This window comes from Momordica charantia (assembly GCF_013281855.1).
Source record: "Momordica charantia cultivar OHB3-1 chromosome 8 unlocalized genomic scaffold, Mcharantia_2.0 BLBB01000008.1, whole genome shotgun sequence".
Taxonomy (NCBI): domain Eukaryota; kingdom Viridiplantae; phylum Streptophyta; class Magnoliopsida; order Cucurbitales; family Cucurbitaceae; genus Momordica; species Momordica charantia.
Window position 1 is genome coordinate 12,951,129 of NW_028275166.1, and position 23,781 is coordinate 12,974,909.

General features: G+C 33.0%; 2 protein-coding genes across 3 annotated transcripts; both read right to left on the minus strand.

Moving 5' to 3' along the window:
- Positions 1-17,642: 17,642 nt before the first annotated feature.
- On the minus strand, positions 17,643-19,467 carry TDF1 (Duplicated homeodomain-like superfamily protein). The gene is given in 4 exon segments (XM_022301975.2): positions 17,643-18,192; positions 18,195-18,352; positions 18,842-18,971; positions 19,143-19,467. Coding segments are annotated over 4 exon segments (738 nt in total). The 5' UTR covers positions 19,276-19,467; the 3' UTR covers positions 17,643-17,875.
- Positions 19,468-20,304: 837 nt separating this feature from the next.
- On the minus strand, positions 20,305-23,672 carry LOC111024321 (putative prolyl 4-hydroxylase 7). Of its 2 annotated transcripts, none has more exons than XM_022301973.2 (9): positions 23,536-23,672; positions 23,298-23,422; positions 23,124-23,213; positions 22,959-23,016; positions 22,756-22,860; positions 21,672-21,729; positions 21,407-21,582; positions 21,220-21,280; positions 20,305-20,729 (listed from the first exon to the last, which is right to left on the minus strand). In XM_022301973.2, the coding sequence occupies exons 2-9, from the start codon at positions 23,405-23,407 to the stop codon at positions 20,425-20,427; spliced, it is 963 nt and encodes a 320-aa protein (XP_022157665.1). In that variant the 5' UTR covers positions 23,408-23,422; positions 23,536-23,672; the 3' UTR covers positions 20,305-20,424. The 2 variants fall into 2 exon arrangements, with proteins under 2 accessions (XP_022157665.1, XP_022157664.1); XM_022301972.2 differs by having other exon boundaries at positions 23,508-23,664.
- Between the last annotated feature and the right edge of the window lie 109 nt (positions 23,673-23,781).

Here is a 23,781-nt window from a genome sequence, read left to right on the forward strand (position 1 = left end):
CCACTGTACATATTTGTCGTCGTATCGAAGGAAAGATACGGCAGTGGTAGCACTTCACAAAATTGCATTATTCTAGAAACCCAAGCATTCCATTTATTTCCTTATCAGTTAAGGCAAAATGTTCCTTATTATGTCCCCTCAATTCTTATTCATTTCATGCTTCTAGGTGTTGCTCCTTCATGTTTTGTCCCGTGAATAACCTCGTTCACGAACAATGTGGTCCCATGCAACTTAGGTGATGATGAACCAAACTATTACGGTCAATGGGACGAGGATGATGAAAATGACATGGAGTACGAGATTGAGGATAATGTTGAGGATAATGATGAGATTGATGATACCGAGCCTAATGATATAGAGTTTGAGAACTACAATACTGAGTTTGAGAACGATGCCGAGATTGACAATGAGGAGAAGGTAGAGCCAGTGGATGTAGCCGCTCCATCTTTTCCTTTAACTGAAGTCCACACGGTAAGTACGAATGCACCGTGTGTAACTGTTTAAGCTTCTTATTCGAGAGATATCACTAGGATAGGTGATGAACTTGGTTTGTCAGTGGACGACCTTGTGGTAGGGAGTACTTTTCGATCAAAGCTAGAATTGCAGTTCAAACTCTTGGTGTTCGCAATTAAATTGAATCTTTAATTTCAGGTGAAGAAATCTACGAAGAGTTTATTGACTGTCAGATGCTCTGAGAATGGATGCAAATGGAGCTTGCGTGCACAAAGGAATCCTAATTCTTTGGTGTGCACAGTTGCATACGTGAGGTAATGAAACATGACCACCGACAAGCTTGAAGCCATGTGGTGGGTCAGATTATAAAGTCCAACTTCAAGGACGTCAGTCGTCGTTATAGGCTAAAGGATATTGTTAATGACATGCGTAGAAATTATGACATTAACATCTGGTATGAAAAGGCGTGGTGTGCGAGAGAAGTAGTCTTTGACCTACTGATGGGATCGCCGAAGAAGTCTTATACTTTTTTGCATAAATATGGCGAGGCTTTGAAATCTGTGAAAGCGGGCACGATTTTTAATTTGAAGCTAGAGGATGATAAATATTTTCAATATGTGTTCATGGTCCTAGGCTGCTCTATCCTAGGGTTTAGAAGTTGCATATGCTCAGTACTTGTCATTGATGGTGCACATCTGAAGGGAAAATATAAAGGTGTGATACCTATTGCTTCTTTTATTGATGGTAATAATCAGATATATCCAGTCGCATTTGTAATTATTATAGATAGGAAAACAAATAACTTATGGACTTAGTTCTTGGAGAGAGTGAAGAGTTCAATTGGAGCAATAGAAGGATTGATTTTCATGTCCAACTGATATCAAACCATTAATAACTCAGTAGCTACAGTATTTCCCACTGCAAAACACGGCAGTTGTATACATCACGTGCAGATGAATTTGAGTGCTAAGTTTAAGAATCAAGGCTTGTAAAAGCTATACCTTCACCAGCCAAGGCATTCAAGGAAAAAGTTGGACATGCGTACCTTCTTCTCACTCTTCTTCTCCTCAGTCTTCAAATTGTCTTCTTCTTTTTCACCCAGATCAACATTCACACATCGGCTTACATCATCATACTTTGTACTCTCACGTGCAGCCAATGGGTCAGCATCCTTGCTTCCATGCAACCATTCTTCCATGACTTCGTCCTCATCTGATATGGGTGGGTCGAATGACCTATTCAGAAATGATATGAACCAAGATGCATTAGCCTTGCCGCCAGGACCAATCACTCGTTCAAGGGCCAAACAGTTATAGCTAGCATTTGATTCTCACATCCAAGCAGTAGTGAGCTCCACTAATGGACATCAAGAGGATAAAGATGAGACAAAATTTTATTCATGGTGCCAAATTAATATACGAGACAAAGATGAAGCCAAATGAAGACACGAGAAGAAGATGACGGAACTTTGCATTAACAAAGTTATTATTTTATTTATTTATTTCTTTAAGCCTTTTATATTTTTAGCACAATGATGTGGGCATTGAATTTATCAATTTTTAGGGTTTTTTTTTTAAATTAACTATGTCACATTTAATTGGGGGTAGTATAGTCTTTTAGCTTCCTTTGAGATTAGGGATTTAATCTTGTACACAGAACGATCAATTTCAACGGAATGAATTTGGAGTGTTTTATTGTGATGACTAAGGGTTCATCAACTTTGCAATTCTTGATCTAGGTTGCAAACCCGGAACATTCAAGCTAGATTTGATCAACCTTCTTGTGGAGTATTCAACCTTGAGTAGGAAACCAGTTCTCCTTACCTCTTGGTCTTCGATCATCAAGGTAATCCTCGTCTAATCTTCCCTTGGGATTGTGCTATTTGATTTGGGGTTTTTTGAAATTGACAGTTAGGGGTCCTCCTTAGGTGGAAGGGTTTTTACTTGCAATTTTCTAGGGTTCCATATCAATAGAGCTCGTCTCTGCATCATTTTGATCTAAGGTTAGCGTTCTTACCTGCACAAATAGTAAAGTATCGATGAGGTAAATATGACAATGTAAAGATTAAATCACAAATAATTATAACGTAAATCTAACTTACAATAGTAGACCGAGAAACCTCTTTGTCCAGCACATTCCATGCAGTCGAATGGCCGTACCTCCACCAGACGATCGACATCCTGATCTACTTTAGTTGCAACACGCCCAAAATAAGGAAGATATGGACTCATACGCCCTCACATGTACTAATAAGTGATTGACGTTACAAACCATAAATAATTCAAAACAACAATGGCAAAAAATAAATATTTATGTTCATACCTGTAACGCCCATGGGAAACCACACAAACTATATTATATTCTCAACCCCCTCCTTCGACTTCTTCGACGGGCCACGCTGTAGACTACTTATCGTCTTCTCGAACGACAATGAACCCCAGTCGTAGTTGCAATAGACTTCCCAATCGTCCACTATCCCCAACAAACTTATGGTGAACTTCAGGCTTCTCTCTCCCCCCAACAAAACTAGCTCCACGAAGTATACAGTTGATACCTTAACCGCCTCAAAGTCATCCTCAAACCGTGCGGCTATATACATCTTCTCCAAATCACTCAACAAGAGGTCGACGTTATCATTGAAGTACATGGTCCCAAGTCTTTGAGGAAATGTGTCTTTCCTAATTAGATTCCTCGCATATTTTAGGCCACTGATGATATCAAACTCTCTCCAACCAAAAGATACCTTATTCCCAAAAAGGTTGAAGTTAATAGTGTTTGGTTTACTCTCCTCAACCTCTCTAAACAACAGGTTGTATATCGATGACCCGTTAAATACGAGGTCCAAGTCAAGGAAAGGACCAAGATAGTTTTCCTAAACATTGTAAGCTATTTGGGGGTGAGTTTTGTCTTAATATCAATGCATGTCTTCGCTATGTGCGATAGACATGTCAAGTTGGAAGAGATATAGGTTAAGGGATTGATTTTAAGTACCATTTCCATCTTACAAAACCTGAAATTAGAGAAAAAAATCCACTACAATAATCAAACAAAGAGAAACACATAACACAACCAATTAGGAATTTGATAGACAACAAAACTCATGTGAAACATCATTCAGCATCTTGTCAATTTCCTCGCATAGACCTCGGGCGAAATCATGCACTGGAATTACCCTAATTAATAGAACTATTAATACGGTTCAATTTCTTCGTACTTTCTCCAGGCGAGATCGTGCCCTGAGAACTGAACAGATTGTACGAAACTCGAGTGAAGTTCCTAGTTTTTAAGATCTTCGCTCGAGTTTTACACATCCTATCTTGATCCTCAGTACACACTTCGAGCAAAGATATTCATAGGGATTTAAACAAGTTGGAGCAAACTCGAACGAAGTTTATAAAACACTTCACTCGAGAAGTACCTACTATTCACTTCCTCGGTTGAACCTCGTTCGATATTGACACGAGAAATTTTCCAGATCAGAAACCCACTCCAAACCAAGATGTTCACACTTGGTGAAGAGTTATGTCCATTAAAGATTCATATGGCACCTTTTCTTCAAAGAAGTTCAATGTATCTAAAAGTCCAGATTTATTCACATATTTTATACATTATGTACCATTTAAATTCATATATTTTATTTAATAAAGTTCATGCATGGATGTGAAAGGGTTGTTAGCTTTATGGCATTAATCAAACCAAATATTTTGATGATCACAAACCAAGTATGTGACGGGATCGAATCCTACAGCAAAGTGCGCGAACGCGTGTGCTTCGATCTTGTTTTAGAATTACAACAAAGAAAAGATATAAGCATGAGTAAAAGGAAGTTAGTGATACATACTTTTGAAGACACCTCTTCAATGTAGATACCAGTGCCACCAAAAAGTTTTTTTGCTATCCTCTGGATGTTAAGAACTCGGTTTGTGGGAACCGTCTTATAACTGAAAGGGAAATTGAGAAATCGAGAGAGAGATTTTCTCGTTGGAGTTTCAGAAACTCATTCCACCGACGTTCAAGCGACCGAAAAGAAATTGGGAGAACGTCCCTTTTATAAGGAAGGAGGAGTGAGGGGGAAGTGACCACTTCCCCACTCACTTCCCAATGGTGGGAAGTTGGCAAACCTTTTCCACCATTAGGTTTTTCCTCCCATTTTTTTCCCATTTTTCTTTTCTTTTCTTTTCTTTTTACTTTTTCCTTTTCTTTTATTTTAATTTAAATAATAATTAATTAAATCTAATTAATTAATTACAAAAAAAATTGTTAATTTAATTTAATTAAATCTAATTTAATTTAACAAAATTAATATATCACATTAATTTAATTAAATCATATTTAATTAAGTTAAACTTAAATTAATCAACTATATTATAATCAAATTCTAATATCCATCTCTTTCATAATTTTGAATCCAATTTAAAATTAACTCTATATTATAACATATTAACATACATTACAGTAATTGCATCTCATACAATTAACTTTAATTCCCTTTAACTAATTTGAATAATTCAAATTCTTTTCAAGACTAAATATTCTTAACTATCCTTTACGAGCTAGCAAGGGGACCCGATGGACATATAGATTGGAAGCTCCAACAATACGAGATTAATTGATTAAACTCATTAACTATATTAATCAACATTCGTTAACTGTCGGTCACTCCACTAAAGACACACAGTTGCACTCTTCTCACTGTAGAATATTTTGCGTCCATGGATTTTGACTATTAACGGTAAGTCAATCCTTCGCGAGTGTTCGTAACCACAGATGGGTCAAATTACCGTTTTACCCTTATGTTACATCTTGGACCTTAAGTACCATTGATCCTCTAATGAACAACCCGGTTATGGTCCTACCAATAATTAGAAGTCCCTCTCAGGCCACTGAGATGGTGGGGCACTTTTTTAAGTCCTGGAGTTAGCACTTAAGAGAACACTCATCTACTTACCTTAAAGTCGGGAAGGAGTGCATGTCATCTTGTGTAGTTATGTTCCCAGCTCCCCACTCGGTCTCGTCCCCAAAATGATAGGAATATTGAGTAGGTGACTCGGGCCACTATCATCCATAAAAATCAAAGGACGAGCCCTAATAGGCAAGAGTCTATAACTCACTCAGGATTGAAATCGAGTTACCTGGTCATCCTATTGAAATATTAATCTATTAGCTAACGGTGTTACAGCTAAAGATTAATTATTTCGTGGTCCGGTCTTATACAAACTCATTGTATATGATACCCCCACTCACATGTCTCCACACGAACGATCTAGATCAAGTCATTTGTAACTATTACAAAGTCGGTTGTATCCATAGTATTACCAGGATAAGGTACCAATCTTATCCATATACTATAGACCTTATAGGTTACTACTAGAACATTATCCACCTGTATATCGAATATATATTATATATATACACACTATATATCAAATATATACGTTGTATATTAAATATATACTATATATATCTGTTATATACTGTTCCAGTTAATTGGATTTGGTTTAATACAATTATAAGAGAAACATCAATAACAAATTTATTGAATGAATATTTGTTTTATGTTTACAAATCACGAGTTTAGGGCATAAAATCCAACCGTATGAACTAACAATTTGAGTGTTTCAACGTGTCCATAGCGTAGAGCTCGAAAAGACAAAACCAACGGCTATCGAATCACTCAAATCGGAGTTCAAACAAATAAGTTATGGTAAAGAGAAAAATCCTACGTGGTGTGCAACATGGACAAGTGGACCACTCAAAAGTTGACATGTGGCATCCAAAAATCAAGTGAATGAGAGGATGACATGTGGCGTATTCAAATTTGAAGAATGTAATAATTTCCACAAATTTCTCTCAATCCACAAATGCTCTTTAATCTCCATAAATTCTTTTTCAATCCCCACAATTTCTCCCATTCTACAAAATCCTCTTTATTTCATTTCCTTCCCTCATCTCTTAATTACACTGTTCGTCATTTGTTGCCCTAAATCAAATGACCAAGTTTCAGCCACGAAACTCTATTTAAAGTCTCAAAATTCATCCCTCTCCACACACCAATTATCAAAGAAAACATCTTTCTCCTTTTAAATTATTTTGTTCTCAAGTTTTCATTCTTTCCACATAAAAAGTTTTCAATACTTTTTTGTGAGAGATACATTAGAATTTAGCTTTTTTTAGCTATTGCTTTAGTGCGAAATTTGCAAATCAACCTTAGTGAGGTATTTTATTTGTATTGCTCAAATTCACATTTTTTATTTTGTATTAAGGTGTGGATGCACCTTGGGATTGTGAGAGTGGTTTAATCTTGAACTAGTAAAAATGATTGTAGTGGTTTGGTCCTGAACCAGAAAAAGGATCGTAGTGGTTTGATCTTGAACCAATGAAAAAGATCATGTTGGTTGGATCTTGGACCAATAAAAGGGATCGTGAGTTTCTCTTTAGTCTAGGACAACAATAGGTTTGATTGGTTTGATTATCACCCTCAAGAGAGCCGTTGCAGTAAAATATCCAAGATGGAGTCTTGGAGAGTGGAGTAGAGATTTCTAAATCACTATAAAAATTCCTGGTGTCATCTCTCTCTCTACTATTTAATTTATGCATTCAAATTTCATTTGATTTTTTTGTTATTATTATTTTTTTAAATCTACGTAAATAACCCTGTTCACCCCCCTAATGTTGTCATATTGATCCTACGAGGGCGTAGGTTGAATTTAGACTAGTTAGCCAAAGGTTGTGTCTTTTCAATTAATATAAGTAGAGATGTATACTTAGCCATGAAAAACAACATTTGATGAATGAAATTTCAGATTAGGTTTGATATCTTGCAAGCTTTAAGTATTCTTTGTATTCTTGTGTTTAGAATGCATTTTTTAGAACTTTCAATCTTGTTAGATCAATTAGGTAGTGGAGAGTTCGAAATCTTGAATATAGGAACAAGTTCTCCTTTATTCTTGATCATTGATCATCTTTCCAAGCATTTCTTGGGATTGGTTTATCATCTTGTTATTGGGGTTATTCTTATTATTGTTCTAGGGGTTCACCTTCAATAAAGGAGTTCTCATGCATAATTGAGGTAATTCCTTTATCAAGAGTTCTCATGCATAATTGAGGTAGTTCCTTTATCAAACCCCTAATCTTAAAATGCAATCAACGGCAAAGAAATCCTAAAACCTGATTTTTCCATTTATAAGCCAGAAAAAATGAAATCAAAAAAAAGAAACCATTGTCCAAGTATATATATCGCCAAAAAATCAAAGTCCTAACAAAAAGTACAAACTTAAAGAAATCGACTTACCTCTGTAATCGAATGTCAAAAATGCTTTCCCAGAGAAGAAGAAGCAAGCTTTCGGTGTCAAGAGCTTTCAGTGTTCAAAACAATAGAGGAGAAAGAAAGAAAAACGGAAAAGGGGAAGAGAAAGAGGGAGAAAGGAGACCAACAGTTGCATTTTTTGACATCAGAGGCACAAATGTAATTTTCGTTATTTTTTAATTAATTAAAATAATCAAATAGGTTAGAAAAAACAATTTTGAAGGTATAGGTTATTTGAGCAAACTAAAACTTTTTTTTGGGTTAAATTAGTCAATATCTCATAATAATATGCTCCCAATATGTTAGATAATCTTCTAATTTACAATACTCCAAAAAGTGACATCATCCAAATTTAAAAGATTTGCTACAATGGAATATGTTACATATAAATTTTTTTAACTCATTGATCATCATATATATAATATAGAATTCCGAAAAACTAAACAAAAAAATCAAAACCATCAAATGGTAAACAACTTTGTATAATGTACAATATACCTCTTCAAATATACAATATAAAAACACCAAACAGAACACTCAAATTCAAATCCAACAAATTTTAAAATAATACATCCCAAATTAAAACCCACAATCATACTTCGAACAATATAACAATAAAAAAATATATTTGTAATATATACGACATCCACTGAATGTGGTGATTGCAGCAAGAAACTTACGGCCACCGTAAAAAACCACAAAAAGCAACTAAAAAAAACGGCGAACGTCTAGAAACTTCCAGTCAGAAACTTCAAATTCCAGGCGAGATTTTGATTCCACCGATGACACAAACTTTTTTTCTCAACTCTTCCCCAACGACGACCAAGTAGCAGCGACAAGACGATCTACCTGATTCGACGTTTCACAACAGTGTTCTAGCAGTGTTCAATTCAGTTTGCCTCGGTGCTACAACTTGAAGGGATGGAGGGGGTTGAAGAAGAGAAAAGAAAGAGGTGGGGGTTATGGAGGCGGCTGAAATGAGAGAAAAGAAAATATTAGGATTTTGGGGTGTAAAAATGATATATGGTTGATGTCTTAATTTTTTTGTTTGTCTATATTTGTAATTTGTTTATTTATTCATTAAAAATATATCAACATGGTTATCTTTGGTTCTACGAGATGGCAGATACGTACCCAACATTAAATTGAATCTGATATCTATAGGAAAGTTGGATGATAATGATTATGGAAATGGGTTTGCTGGAAACATGTGGAAATTCAGTGGGGAATCAAAGTTGGTCGTTGTTGGCCACTTACCATCTACAATATACACTTCGAGATTTGGTGTTGCAAAAGGATCTTCATTTCTCCCACCCGTTGTTCACCTTGCTTGGCCCTTCCTCTAAGGGTTGTTGTGTAACAAGTGCATAATGTCCACTGGAACGTCCGTGTATTTTATCATCAACTTGATGAATTAATTTCAAGATATAAGGCTTTCCTATTATAACAGGTGATGCAAATCAGAGGTACAGATGGTTTGGCTGGAGACAGGATAGAACCAGCAGCATTGACAACCAGGATAGGTCCATCAGTTCAAGTTCAACAATTGGGAGCTTATAAAAAGAGTTCAGAAGGTTGTAAGATTTAGCCCCAGTTGTCAGATGGTTCGACGAATTGATGAAGTCGCATAGGCGAAAGGATACATTGAATAGGAAGATTATAATGGAACGAATTATTCATTATGCAACGAAATTATTGGATCGATGTTGAATTTATATTTAGAATACTAAATTAATTGAGAAAGTAAAATACTTTTGTATAATCTCTCCACAAGACCTTCCTCACTATGACTCGAACAATGGACCAAAGTTGGTGGGAACCTCCTTAAAAGAAACGAGAGAGAATTTGTAGAGGATGAATGTGTTTTTGGCTTGTCCCAAGGATCCTATTTATAGGAGTTTAAGATAGAATATTTTTAATATCTCACATATTAAAAAGTATTGTATTATATGATTCTCATGATATTTTATTAAGATAAAATATTATCTTTTCCTTTTAAAGTATCAAATACATTAATTAGACTTGAATCTTATGCCAAATAAAATCTTTTAATATCTCATATTAAAATTTTATATTATAAGTTCAATTTTTCTTTCAACATAATTGATCCATTAATGTTGTTATGGGCTAGTAAGGAGACTTTATGGACCTAGAGTTAATAAACTCCAATGATACAAAATTAATTAATTAAACTCATTAATTAATTAACTTTCATTTATTAACTCAAGGTTACTCCACTCTAAACCCAGAGTTGTACTCTTATATACTGTAGAATAGGTTATGTCCATGAATATAATCACTACGTGCAAATCGATCATTCACGAGTTGTTCGAAATTACAATTGGGTCAAAAGTCTCTTTTACCCCTGTAATTGCATCTTATACCTTAAGTATCATTGATCCTCTAATGAACAATTCGCTTACGATCAAACCATAAATTAAGTCTCTCTCGAAATCAGCACTTAAGTAAATCACTCATCTTTTAATAGATTTACAAATAAATATTAAATATTTCACGGTCCAGTCTTATATAAACTCATTGTATATGATACCTCTACTCACATATCTCCACCTGAAAAATTTGGATCAAATAATCTGTAACATTTATAATGTGGGTCGTATCAATAGTGTTACCAAGAAAGGCACCCAACCTTATCCATATACTATAGATTCTTTAGGTTATAACTTGAACACAATTCTCTTGTATCTCAACTACATATTATTCAAGATTACATTTATAACCTCAGATTTTCACAAAATTGGATAATATTTACACATAACAAAGTAAAATTAAGTTAATTACAAACTACGAGGCTTTAGGACATAAATCCTAACATATTACGGTTGGTGTTGTGGTCGAGATTGGATCCTCTTAACTTGGCAATAGACTTGAATGAGGATGTCAAGTCAATTTCTTTCTTTGAGAGTTGTTAGTCGCGATCGAAGAATGATGTATCGGGACTACCACTTAGTTTGAGTGGGAGTACGTGGTTATGTCTTTTACGTCTGGAAGATAAGTCCACGTAGGTTGCCGAGTCTTGGGGCAAGCATATATGAATAGAAGTTGTTGTTGCAGTGAGAGCAGAACCTTGATTTTACCAAGAAGATCGACACTATTGTTACAGTGGGAGGCGAGATAGTTGTTTTGTTCCCAAGTGGGAGATTATTGGGAATGATTGAGCCAAAATAAGAGGAAGAAGAAAAAGAAGAATGAAATAGAGCTATTGTAGGCCATTTGGTCGAGAGCACAGCGTTGAGACATTATAGATAGCGTCTCAACACTTTCACAAATCGAAGAAAAAAAAGGAAGTGCATGTATGTTCAATTGACGCTGGAATGGTCGTAGCATTAAGAGCTACAACAGTGTTGAGACGCTACCGCGAGTATTTAAATATCCTTTCTTTTTGTTTCGGTTTAAGTGTGTGGCAAAATTATTTTGAGGGTGACGGCAAAAATTGGCAGTAGTGAGAAGAATGAGACTCTTGGGTTGTAGTGTGTCGTCGGCAATCCGTGCTTATGTCTATTATAAGGGTTTTCATTCTATATATCTAAGTATTTATTGTTGTAGTGCTTAGAAGCTAGGTGACCATAGCTGAGGCATCTAAAGAGTGATTGTAGAGTGTTGTGAGGCATATTGTATTATTCCCAATATAGTGGAACCTGCATATTGACCTCGAGCTTAGGTGAACTAGTATAATCCTCTGGTGTTCGTTTCTGTTTTACTTGTATTTCTTTTATTGTCAAATTAAACTGGACTTGCTCAATTTATGTGGAAGGAGAAAAACCTAATTATATCTTATCGGGTAGCTTGTGTTAGAAGACTAGGGTATTTTGATTATACTTGGGTTTCAAAGTAAGTTTGAATTTTGTCGTCAAACTTGAGTATAGTTCAATTGATTAAGACATGTATCTCCGATCAAAAGGTCGTGTGTTCAAATTTCTACCCCGCATGTTGTACTAAAAAAAAGTTTGAATTTTATTAAGTGATGTTTAAAAATTAATGAAAATGACTAATATAGTCCTTTTTTTAATTGTTGTTTGTATTTAATTTCTTGAGCTTTACATTATTAGACTTTTAATTTTGATTATTTTAATAAATTCCCTAACCTTTAATACTATTACTTATATGTTAGTGGGCACATTGATTGAAAAGTTAAGATAGATTCTATTCTATCCGCAAACCCTCCGAATTTTTTTTATCAACCTAAGACTCCAATCCATTGACTTTTTTATCCACTCGACTTTATTAATTCATCCACTTTGCTTTCTCGTTTGACTCATGACTTGTCATATCATTCATTATTTATCTAATTAATATGTTGCGTCAATATTTTAGCACTTTTGTTAATGGTAGGAATTTAATTAGAATTACAATTGAATGTTTAGAGACATGACTAATTGAAAATTTTCAAAGTTTGAAGATTAAATAGATACAACCATCCAATTTTAAGACTAAACTTACAATTTAACCTAATTTTTTCGATACAAAGTTTAAGTACTTAAAAAATAATAATTTAAAGTTGAAGATCTAAATGTTAGAGAATAAAATAGATTTTACTATAAACTAAAATTAAAAAAAATTAATAAACTAAAATAGAATTTTAAACCTTAATCTTTTTTTAAGGCAATTTTAAACCTTAATCTAACTTAGAATACTTAAAATTTCCCTTGAAAAGATAAATATGTTAGTGTTTAACTTTTATTATTTATATATGTTATTTATTTTATTGTATTATTTACTTTTTTTTGAAATTCTAAATCCATCTCTCTTGAAATTGAATTGAGTGATATATTATAAATAGTAATTTAAAAATTTTATTTAGAGGTTGCCTGTTTCATGGGACGGGCATCTGCATTATCATATATGTATTGTGTGAGAATGTAAAACATCTAAACGTCGAGACATGGTGTTTTGGATATCTTTTTGAAATATATGTTTCCAAGATTCTCATGTTAAGGTATCATCTATTTACATCTTTTTCTCTTTATTACTTCCATCAAATTTCTTTATTTTATTTTTTGTTTTATAATTTAAATAAATTAATATACTTCTTCACTAATAAACAAGTATACGCAATTATATTTTTATATAACATAAACTTCATCTCTGTTTATTTGTTTAGTATGTTTAGTAGATTCTTTCAAAATTTATATTAATAATACATGTAAAAAAAATTCAAGAAACAAATATTATTACCCTTAATTTTTTTAAAATTGTTTAATAATGTAAAAATATAATCGATCTTATAATTTTTTTTAGTTTCCTTTTGAGAAAAAAAGTTGAAGTTCAAATTGGAATTAATAGTTAATATTAAATATTTTATAAAAATATCCAATTAATATTGTTTCTACCTAAATTTGATCCCCTCAAAAGCACGTGCTTGTGGATTAATTGAACTATGCAAGGAAATACCTGTACAAAGAAAACAAACAATCTGACGCTAAAGTCAGTGATAGTTCGACCTATATCTCTCTAGTGGGTCCAATGAAAAATCAGTTGCACGGTTACGGATGGTTACCCAAAATAATGCCTTGGTAGCCTTCTAGAGGTCATTCAGTGGTTGTCCGAGCTATCTAAGAATTACTCTAATCGAGCTTTATAGCTTGGCCACTTCACTTTGAAAAATATCCCATGAGATGATATTTCTTCTAAACTCCACGTGGTAGGTCGTATTTTGCCTTACAATAAATATAAATTAATGTGTGTTCTACGAAATAATATTTAGATTTAATATAAACTAAATTTATTAAAAAAACAAACAAACTATTCCACTAATAAAGACATAAAAGTCAATACCTGAATATTTGTAAAAACTTTTTGGGGATAAGTATATAATAATTTAAGATTTTTCCGTACAAATCTTAAAAAACAAATGTTAATGCCGTTCAAATATCTCAAACATCATAATAAATCCTACAAAACAAATATGATTATCTAAATATGTCGAACATATGTATTCCTAAATATATGAAATTTGATACATCTAAGATCCCTAAGAACGACCCTTAAATCCATCTAAATAACATATGAGAGTTTTAATGAGGACAACAGAAGAAGTTTGTGGTTTGCTAGTAATGCATACGAGATCTTTTTTTCCTACAAATTTTTTATTTATAAATTTAATTGCTATGACTCGAGGGAAATGTCCCATTCTAAATTTTAGTCCAGCAGAACTAACACTCTAGACTCACAATAAATAGAAAATAAACATAACGAATGATTAAAAAAAGATCATAGAGTATAAAAAATTCTAAAAGGTCACAAGGAAAAATTGGCCTTAGATTGATTGTAATAATAATAATAAGGAATATTTGAATTAGAGATAATTTATGGGGCCAGGTACGAATTTTCCATTAAATTTTCTTGGACGCATTCCAATCAGAAAATTAATTGGATTGAAAATGAAATGTGAATCTAAGTTCAATGTGTCCTCTCTTTTGAATTGACCCTCCATGACCCATCTAAACAACTAATGGACTATGACTAACCAACCAACATAAATCAATTTTTCTAGCACTAAAAAAAACAACTTTTTCAATTTGATTTGAAAATTAGTATTCAAAAGTTTTGGATGTAGAATAGTTAGAAACATTGATCCAAGAATATATTTGAGAATAAGATGTCTGGGATTATGATATCTGGGAATAAGATGACTCGAAAACAAAGATAACTGTGTTTGGTTGTATATATGTCCGGAATTATAATGTCTGGGATTAAGATGTCTAAAAATGAATTATAGATACGTTTATTTTGTGTGATTACTCTATAAATATGCATCTTATGTCATTGTAAACCGACAAATCAAATTTAAATAAAAAACAAATAATATAAATTAAATTATTTTATATTAGCATATTAAATTTTAAATTAACAATTTAGCTATACTGACAATTTAGTACAATAATCAATTGAATAATTAATATTATATGGTATTTAACTAAAATTCAATATATAAATATTTAGCAAAATGATATATTTGTATAAAGATTTAAAATCAATAAAAATTAACTCCCAATAATTAATTTACATTAATTAATTTATCTTTGTTAAGTCAAAATAATAATTATTTTAAGAAATTATGTTTTAATTTAAGTTTCACTCTTTAATAAATATATTATAAATAATATATCTAAATTTATGTTGTTTATTTTATTTAGCAATCAATCTTAATAATTATTCTTTTATGTGTTTAACAAAATTAATCATTTTCATCTTATTAATAGCATCAATTAATTACATTTTTTATTAAAAAAATGAAGTATACACTTTAATAAATTAATTTATTACAATAGAATAATTAATTTAGTACATTATTGGTAAATTTTAATGTTGTTGTATAAATTAAATATAAATATTTTAACTAATTTTAATTAATTAATTTGAATAAAATAAAGTAAATAATTACATTAAAAAATTATTTAAAGAGGAGGGGGAGAGTCTAGCACAAAACCAATGGACAAACCCATGACTATGGGAGGGAAAAGAAAGCCCGTGTCCATAGGAATAAGGGATGCCTGGGAATAACTTAAAGATTTCAAAGCAGTGTAACAAACAAGGGCTTTACTTGCCCATGCCCATTCCCACCTAGAAAACCCACCAACCAAACGACTCTTTAGGGGATTATGGGAAATTTGGGAATGTAGATGCCCATGGCTGGAATTTCAAATGTTTGGAATTTTAGATGTCGACATTTTCAGATGACCACGTTTGTTTAGTAGGAAAAATATAAGGATGTCTAGGAATATCTGGATAATCACATTTGTTTTGAACGATTTATTCATGTGAATGTTCTAAATTTATATAATGTTAAAATTTATACATTAATCTAATATAATTTGCATTTATATAATATATTTTCTTAAATTAATTTAATATTTTAGGTTTTTTATATTAATTGACGTATATGTATTAATTTTTGTATGTTATTAGGTAGAATTAATATTAATATAAGACTTTTTTTAAAGTAATTAATGTTGAAAATAAATTTCATTTTCAACTTTAATATTTTTTGAAAAAATATAATTATATAATTAATGTTATATGGGGTGAAATTCATTTATTATATTATCAAATCTTATTCTTTTAAGAAGAAAAATATCAAACGTAAGCAAATCGTTAAAAAAAGGTTGTTTTAAAATTATGTATTTAAGATAATAAAAAATATTCATAATAATTCATTCCAAATATTAAAAGTAAATGAGGATATTATATAATTTAATTGAAGTTTATTTTATTTGTACATGTAATACATAAATATACTTAATTGTTTATTAGTCAATGAATATATTAATTTATTTAAGCTATAAAATTACAAATAAAACCAAATGAATTTGATAAAAGAACATATATGAAAAAATAACGAAGGGGTAAAAATGTCAACATACGATGTCCTCGACATGGGAATCATGGAAACCCATGTTTCAAAAGGGCATCTAAATCGACTCGGATGTCTTCCAAATGTACATCTTAGGATACTCGGACATCTCAAGATACCCGGATATCTTACATTACCATAAAACAAACGTGGGAATCCAGATGCCCGTCTCACGGGAATCTTGGATTCCCACGAAACAAACGGCCCCTAAGATTAATATATAAATATATGATTATGGTCCTCCAATATATTATGCTACTTATTTGGCCTGGGTTGTTTAGTTGAGGACACAAACCACAATTTAGATTCTATGTAATTCTAAACTCTATATAGATTTTGGTTTTCTTCTGTTTTAGATCGTTGGCTTTAATTTTTGTCGAATTTTATAGTTTTTATTTTAGAATAATCATAAATTATTTTTTTTTTAATTTTTTCCAACAGATATTTCTATGGGTTTGACATCGACACGAAGGATATCGACATTTATATAGTATCACAAAAAATCGAGAAAATAGAAAAAAATATTAACTAATATCATGGAAATAATGTTAATATTAATAATTATTAACTTCTTATTTATTAATTTAAATATTTGTCAGTTAGTTAAATTTTTTAATTTCTAAAAAGTATTTATCGACGGTTGACATTTTATTGACATGTTTATTGATATTTTTTAAAAATTTAGACCATGATATTTCTACCGACATCAACTTTTAAAATTTGGAGAATGACCAAATAAGTTAAATTAGAAAAAAGTGTCATTAATATATATATATATTTTAATGATATTACATTAGGAGGGAAAAGTTAATAGTTTTTATTCCATACGCTATTCGCTCAACTTTAAGCTAAAAAGAATCCTTATAAATGTCAAAATTAAATTAAAAAAAATCAAATTATAAGAATATTTGAACCTGTAGCATAAAATCAAATAGATAAAAACACTTAAACTCAACAATAAAATTTCCATCTAACTAATAGAAATATATAACATACTTAAAAGGAACCAGCACTCGTAAAACTGGTCTCATACCACCATAATAACGTCTATAACTGACCACAAATCTTGAAACAATAGAAATTAAACGAATTAATCACTTAGTTAAGTATAGGCTTTAAAATTTTGCCATCTATTCGAAGTATAGTTTAAACTGAAGAAATCGACTCATTTAAACATCGTTTAATAACCATTCCATTTTAGTTTTAGTTTTTAAAAGGATATCTATTAGGTTAAATTACTAATAAATCGTTAAACTTTGAAAAGTGTAAGACTCTAACTTCACGGAAAACCATATCATAGAAATATTGAAATTACCATAAAATCAAGTAAATAAAAAACGCTCACAATAAAGTGTTCAAACCTAACTATACCTATGATTTAATATGGTACAAATTTTCTTGACAACCACATATAGTAATATCAAATAATTGTCTGATGCGATTAGTCGTTATCGATGCAGACTCAACCTCAAAAATACATAGGTAGTAAAAATAATCTTTAAAAAAGAACATTTAAACTTTTAACCAACATATCTATACTCTCAACCTAGAAGAAAAGTTCGAATTTTCAACAAAAGAAACGAAATAACATTCCTCCAATTCCAAACAAAACTAGAAATGAAAACGAAACAGCCCAAATTGAAGCACTTATTAATTTCAGATCTTGCGTTTGCGCCTGCAAATTATTCAAAAACCCATCAGAAAAAACAAAGCCCAAAACAAACAAAAGCCCCAACTCCTCCTCAGTAATCAAAACAGGCCTCCAAAATCTCTGGAAACGAGCCCTTAATCTGGAAATCCTGCTCCAACAGAGCATCCACAAACGAATTGAAAGACGACGAAGAATTAGAAGACGACCCTTCAGATCGCTGCCCCAAAACGAACCCATCTGAGCTCTGCGACAAGGAAGAAGATGAAGTGGATGAGGAAGAGGAAGAGGAGGTGGGTGGTTCATTGAAGAACTGTGGTCTTATTGGCGTTTGAAAGATCCCTGAAAATGGCTGATGGGGTTTCGCCATTGTTGTGTTGAAGGCCGGAATTGGGGGTTTCGGTGTGCTGCTGCTGCTATGGTTCCATAGTCGAACAGGATCTGAGAGAATGGCTTGTGGGTTATTGGGTCAATCCCCAATTTCGAGAGCTTCTTCCTCAGCTTTGTGTTCCAGTAATTCTTCACATCATTGTCTGTTCTTCCTGGGAGTTGCTTTGCTATCAGAGACCACCTGAGAGACATTCATCTTCAGGTACTCAATAACTAGTTATGTTTCATATTACCAAATATTAGAAGATGATGTTTAGCTCATGATTTTATCAAACGTTTGTGTGGCTTGGGATTGGAAAGATTTGTATAGCTCCTGTTTGGATTGTATAGAGAAGCTAGGATTTGTATAATCTGTGGGAATGGCAGAACATAGTCTCTTATTGGTCAGAAATGGAAAAGTTTCGTAATATAAAAGTAAGATCATCTCCATTAGTACGAGAGTTTTAAAATATCGTACCAACACATAGAAAGATGAGATGACGCATTGGATTTATGATTTGTGAAAGGAACTGTATAGCCTATGTTAGAGCAAATCAGAAAAAAGTTTCTAACTAGGCAATGTAAACTTGACTCTACAAGCCTATACTTCGTACAAATCGACTCGTAAGCTAAACACCTTTAACGAAACACGAGAGTAAAGGATGAAGGGCAATGGGGGAGGGAGTAGGACCTGCTTCCAATGGCTTGATGGAGTTTGATAATGAGGTCTTCTTCTTGAGGAGTGAAGCTGTCATGCCTGAGATCAGGCCTAAGGTAATTAGTCCATCTCAGCCTGCAACTCTTCCCACATCTATTCAGCCCTGGAGAGAAAAAAAAAAGGCCAAAATGGTTGCACTTTCTTACTGAATTACAAAAGAAGAAAGAAAAGAAACCAACCAGAACGTAGCTTAAATGGATAAGACATCTATTACTATCTCAATAGTCGATGGTTTGATCTCCTACCCGAAGGAAAAAAAAGGAGAGAAAGAGACCTGCTTTTTTAGGAACCAGAGTCCAATTTCCAACTCCATGGTTGGAAACATAGGCAAGGATTTTGGCATCTTCTTCTGCAGTCCAAAGGCCTCTTTTGACATTGGATTTATCACAGCAAGGAGGTTTTCCCATCTTTTAGAGAGAGAGAGAGAGAGAGAGAGTAAAAGTTATTATGTAATAGTGATGCAATCGGAAGATGAGGGTTTTAGTACATTTTTTTCAAGGGGGGGAAGTGAGTGTTTAAGAAGTGATTTTAGGGCAAGAAAAGCATGCAAACTTGGCTCCCAATTAACCATTACTGCATGATTTGTTTTCATCTCTCTCATGAAGGTTGGCCCAAGTGCATTCTATGGAGGCTCAAAGTGGGTGATTCTTTGATTATGAAGTTAATTGCAACTCAAAAATGGTAAATGGATTTTTCTTAACTTATGTGGAAGGCAAATACAAATCATGTTTTGTTGCCGATCAGTACGAAGAGATTAGTTGAGGTGAACGTATCTACTTTGGATATTTTCGATCAAAATAAAAAATAAGAGAGTCAAAATTTGTGGAACATATAGGTACTATTTGAGACCGGTTGGATAGTTTAAAAAACATCTAATACCTATTAGACACTTGTTAGTATATGTGGAACAATTGAATTAAAATATTAAATATTTTATTTAATTTTGTTAGAAAAATTCTTTTTTATTTATTTATATATATAAGAATATAACACTACAAATACAAATGTAGATGTGAAGTTCAAATCTAAACAACCAATTACTCTCATATCAGCTAAAATTTTAATTCTTTCATAAGCTATTAAAGTAATCTCTTTAAGATTCATTTAGAAAGCATTTTAAATAATTTTTACAAATATTTTATTTTAGGACAGTTCATCTGTGTAATTGATCTTAAACTTCTTTTTAGAGGGTTTGACATACCTTTTAAATTTATTTTATTTCTAATTTGTAGAATTTGGTTAAAATTTTAAAGAGCGGGAAAAAGTACTTCTAATCAATTAAAAGCACTTTTTGAAATTTTTGACAATCACAAATAGTTTGAAATTTTATTTTAGAAGAAACACAAAACTGCCTAAAAAAGTGTTTGCTGAAAAAACACTTTTTCCAAAAATGCGATCAGAACTCCCAGCCTTCTCATTTACAATCAAAAGCATGAGAGAGAGAGAGTTGCTTTGTGATATATATCTTGAATATCTATATATCTATCAAAGGCATTTACATGTGTGAGAAAAAGAGGGAATTTTAACCTCTGCTGTGTGTACAAAGTAAAAGAGGCCTATGCCATGGAAGAGCAAGCATTACAACTCTTCCTACAATATCCAAGTTCATGCTTAGAACCTATCATATAACCAGGATTCTTCACACACTCACCTGTACTTGCCCATGCAGCGCAGCTCACACTTATATCCACACAATCTGGACTCCTCCAAATCTCGTCGGCTGAAAGCATGTGAATCCATTTCGTCGCGGACCATTTCTCGCCCTTTATCACTGGGCAGCTCCCGTGGTAGCTGCTTGAGTCCGTTGTCCCATTTGCGTGGAGACTGAAGAACAGCAAAGCATCGCCCATCTTTGGTTTTACTGCACCCACACACAAACACGCTCTTTTGAATCCTACGAATTATATCAGATGAAGAAAAAAATGCTATACAATGGGAAAAATCACGAATCCGAGAGTTGATATTTGACCACTTTATACCATGATATATTACATGCCATGATTAAGTCAGTGTTTTTGTGATTAGTGTTTAATGACAAAAATGAAAAATGGTAAAAAATATTGTATTCTAGTGCGAGAATTGAACGACTAGTAGAAGAATCAAGCATAATAACGAGTTGTCACAAAGAAGAGAGCCAGTCCTTTGAATAAACAAGGTTCTCAGCAGGATTTTTGTTCTTAGTAAATTTTACAATAAATAGACTTCGAAGTCAGTTTTGTCCAAAATTCAAGAGAAAAATACTTTGAAATAAACTAGAATTGAATTCCATAAAACAGAGGACATTTACAGAATAAAAGACTCTCGTATTGACATCATTTAAAGAACATATTTTTTAGGAGAGAATTCAATACCTGCATACCCAAGCTTAGCACAATCAGACAGTTCCTTCTTCTCCCGTGCGGATAATTTAACCTGTCAAAGAGAGATTTGAAGTTGGAACGATTCGTAAAAGAGTTTCAAAGTTCAATAATCAACAGCTTGAAAGCAAATTATAACAAGTCCTGAACGAGGGCAGTTAGTGTCTGGAGAAAGTAATACATGAGAATTGGGAAAGACTGTTTCTCCACCCTCTTCAACATTGGACAAATACATCAAGACTGTGGCAATCCGGTGACCACCTTGGGCCATATTAACTGGGTCTTGAAAAAAATCAAAATGTGGATCATATTTCTGACCGTTCTCGTATCTCAGTACTTGCATAGGCTCCCCATTATCTGAACAGAACAACAGTTTTGAGATTTTAGGAGCCTCACTCCATAAATATATGAAAGATCAAACGTCAAAAGATCAGTAAGTAGTTTACCGACGGGAAGAAAGGTCCATGCAGCAATCCTGGACTCGATGCCAGCAACTATTTTGTCCTGGAGATGGGAAGGGGACCAAAGAACTAAGTTGCAGTTGTTTTATATTTATGAAAGATACAAAAAAAAGTACAAGGTTGTTACACTTTGGCACAACTCAACAGCTACCAACAAAAAGCTCACAACTAAAAAGTTCTTTGACATTAAAATGCCAGAAAAATAATCAAATAATAAAATAAAACGGAGGGAGGGAGGGAGAGAGAGAGAGAGAGATGGCATCCCAAGTCTGAAAGTCCTCATTCTTGTTATCCAAAAGGTCTCAAGTTCAAACATGAAACAATTACTACAGTTGAAAGGAAAAAAATAATGGGAAGTTCTATCTTAACACCTCTTTTACCTTCCCTTTATTTTTCTTTAGTTAAAGTTTACCTCTAGTCTTGTAAGTTTATGTTTGCATCAATTTCATCCATGTACCTTTTAAATTTGTTAATTTCAATGATCCCTACTACTAATAAATATTGAAATTTTTTTGACTGAATCTACCCCATATGCCACATCTTATTAACAGTGGGGACTAGAGGGATTATTATGTTGATGTACAAAGGGACGAAATCGACACCAAAATGAAATTACAAGGATGAAAGGTATAATTTAACCTTCATTCTCCAGTAGTTGCTCATTACTAACAGCACCGTCGCTAAATTTAAGCAAGGGGCAGAACTCAAACATACTACATAGCACTTGGATTGATCTGCATTCTAATAACCTCAAAAATGACATGGAAACTCAATTGGAAGATAGCCTTCTCACAACCAATGATAATAACAAATCAGTCAAGATCAGACTCGCAACAGCCAAAGGTAGATAGACAAGAACAAACTAAATGATTATTACAGCACCCTTGAGATAAAATTCTGCCCAACTGTCTCTTCCATGTTCTGCCTTATATGAATTTTACTAAACCCATTTGACATTCAAATTTGAAAAAGTAATTTAAACTACTAGAAATTGACATATATTTTAAGCAGAAAAACAGCAAGCAATGTTGCAGATACATCAAATTTTGTCAATATTGAAGTAAAATACCTGACCCTTGACAAGAAACATGCCAGTACTCGTCCGTTCTCGACTTGTAACACTCTCACCCGTCACGTCGTCAGCCACCAACGATTCCTCAAGCTTATCCTTCGCCTACAAAATATAAAACAATTATGGACTCTGGAGTCTGTTATCAATTTTCTCAGGCTCCAAACAGAAAAAGAAAATGAAGAACGTGAAGTTTATCACACCAAATTGATAAGATGCTCACACTCCTCTGCAGACAGAAATCCCTTATATACGAAAGCCCTGAAAATTTTTGGTTGATTGAGCGAAAAATCGAATTGGATTGTCCGGAATGTGCACATTCTCGACCTAATCGAGAAATTGAGAGAAGAATTAAGAAGATTAAGAACCTGGGTTGCGATGAGAGCTGAGTGACACGACTGGGATCGATTGAAATGGAGGAACCGCCCGTTTTCATCCTAATAAGAGATCCTCGTCCCCTGTGAAACTCATACAAATTAACCCAAAAACTTCAAATGCCGTGTGAATGGGGGAGAAAAAACAGAGAAATTAAAGTGAAGTACATGTTGTTGCGGTCCATGAGCAATCTCGGCATAGGATTGGTGGAGCGACAAAAGAGAGGGAATAAGCAAAGGAAACAGAGAGAAAACGCGAGAAAACGTCGAGAATCCATATGGAAACTGGAGCTCTGAAACCCAGAAATTGAAGACACAAAGCGAGATATATAAAATGGAGAAAAACGAAGAAAAAATGGAGAAGAGTGAGCAAATTACTCATTTAAGACCAAATTTAATAGACCACCCAGAAGAGGATTTGCTGCAAAACCGCTGTTTACGACCATGGAATGGAAATGGAAGTTTCTTCCACCGGGAAATTGCTCTCCGTTGACTCTTTCTCTCTCTGAATCTTTCAGAGTCTCGGGTCCTCTTTGAGGGAAAATTATATTGAATGGCTATTTTTGATATTCCCATTGATCATTTTAATGTTCATTTTTTCCATAATTTTTTCGGAGAAATCAAGTTTTTAACCTCAAATAACCTATAAACT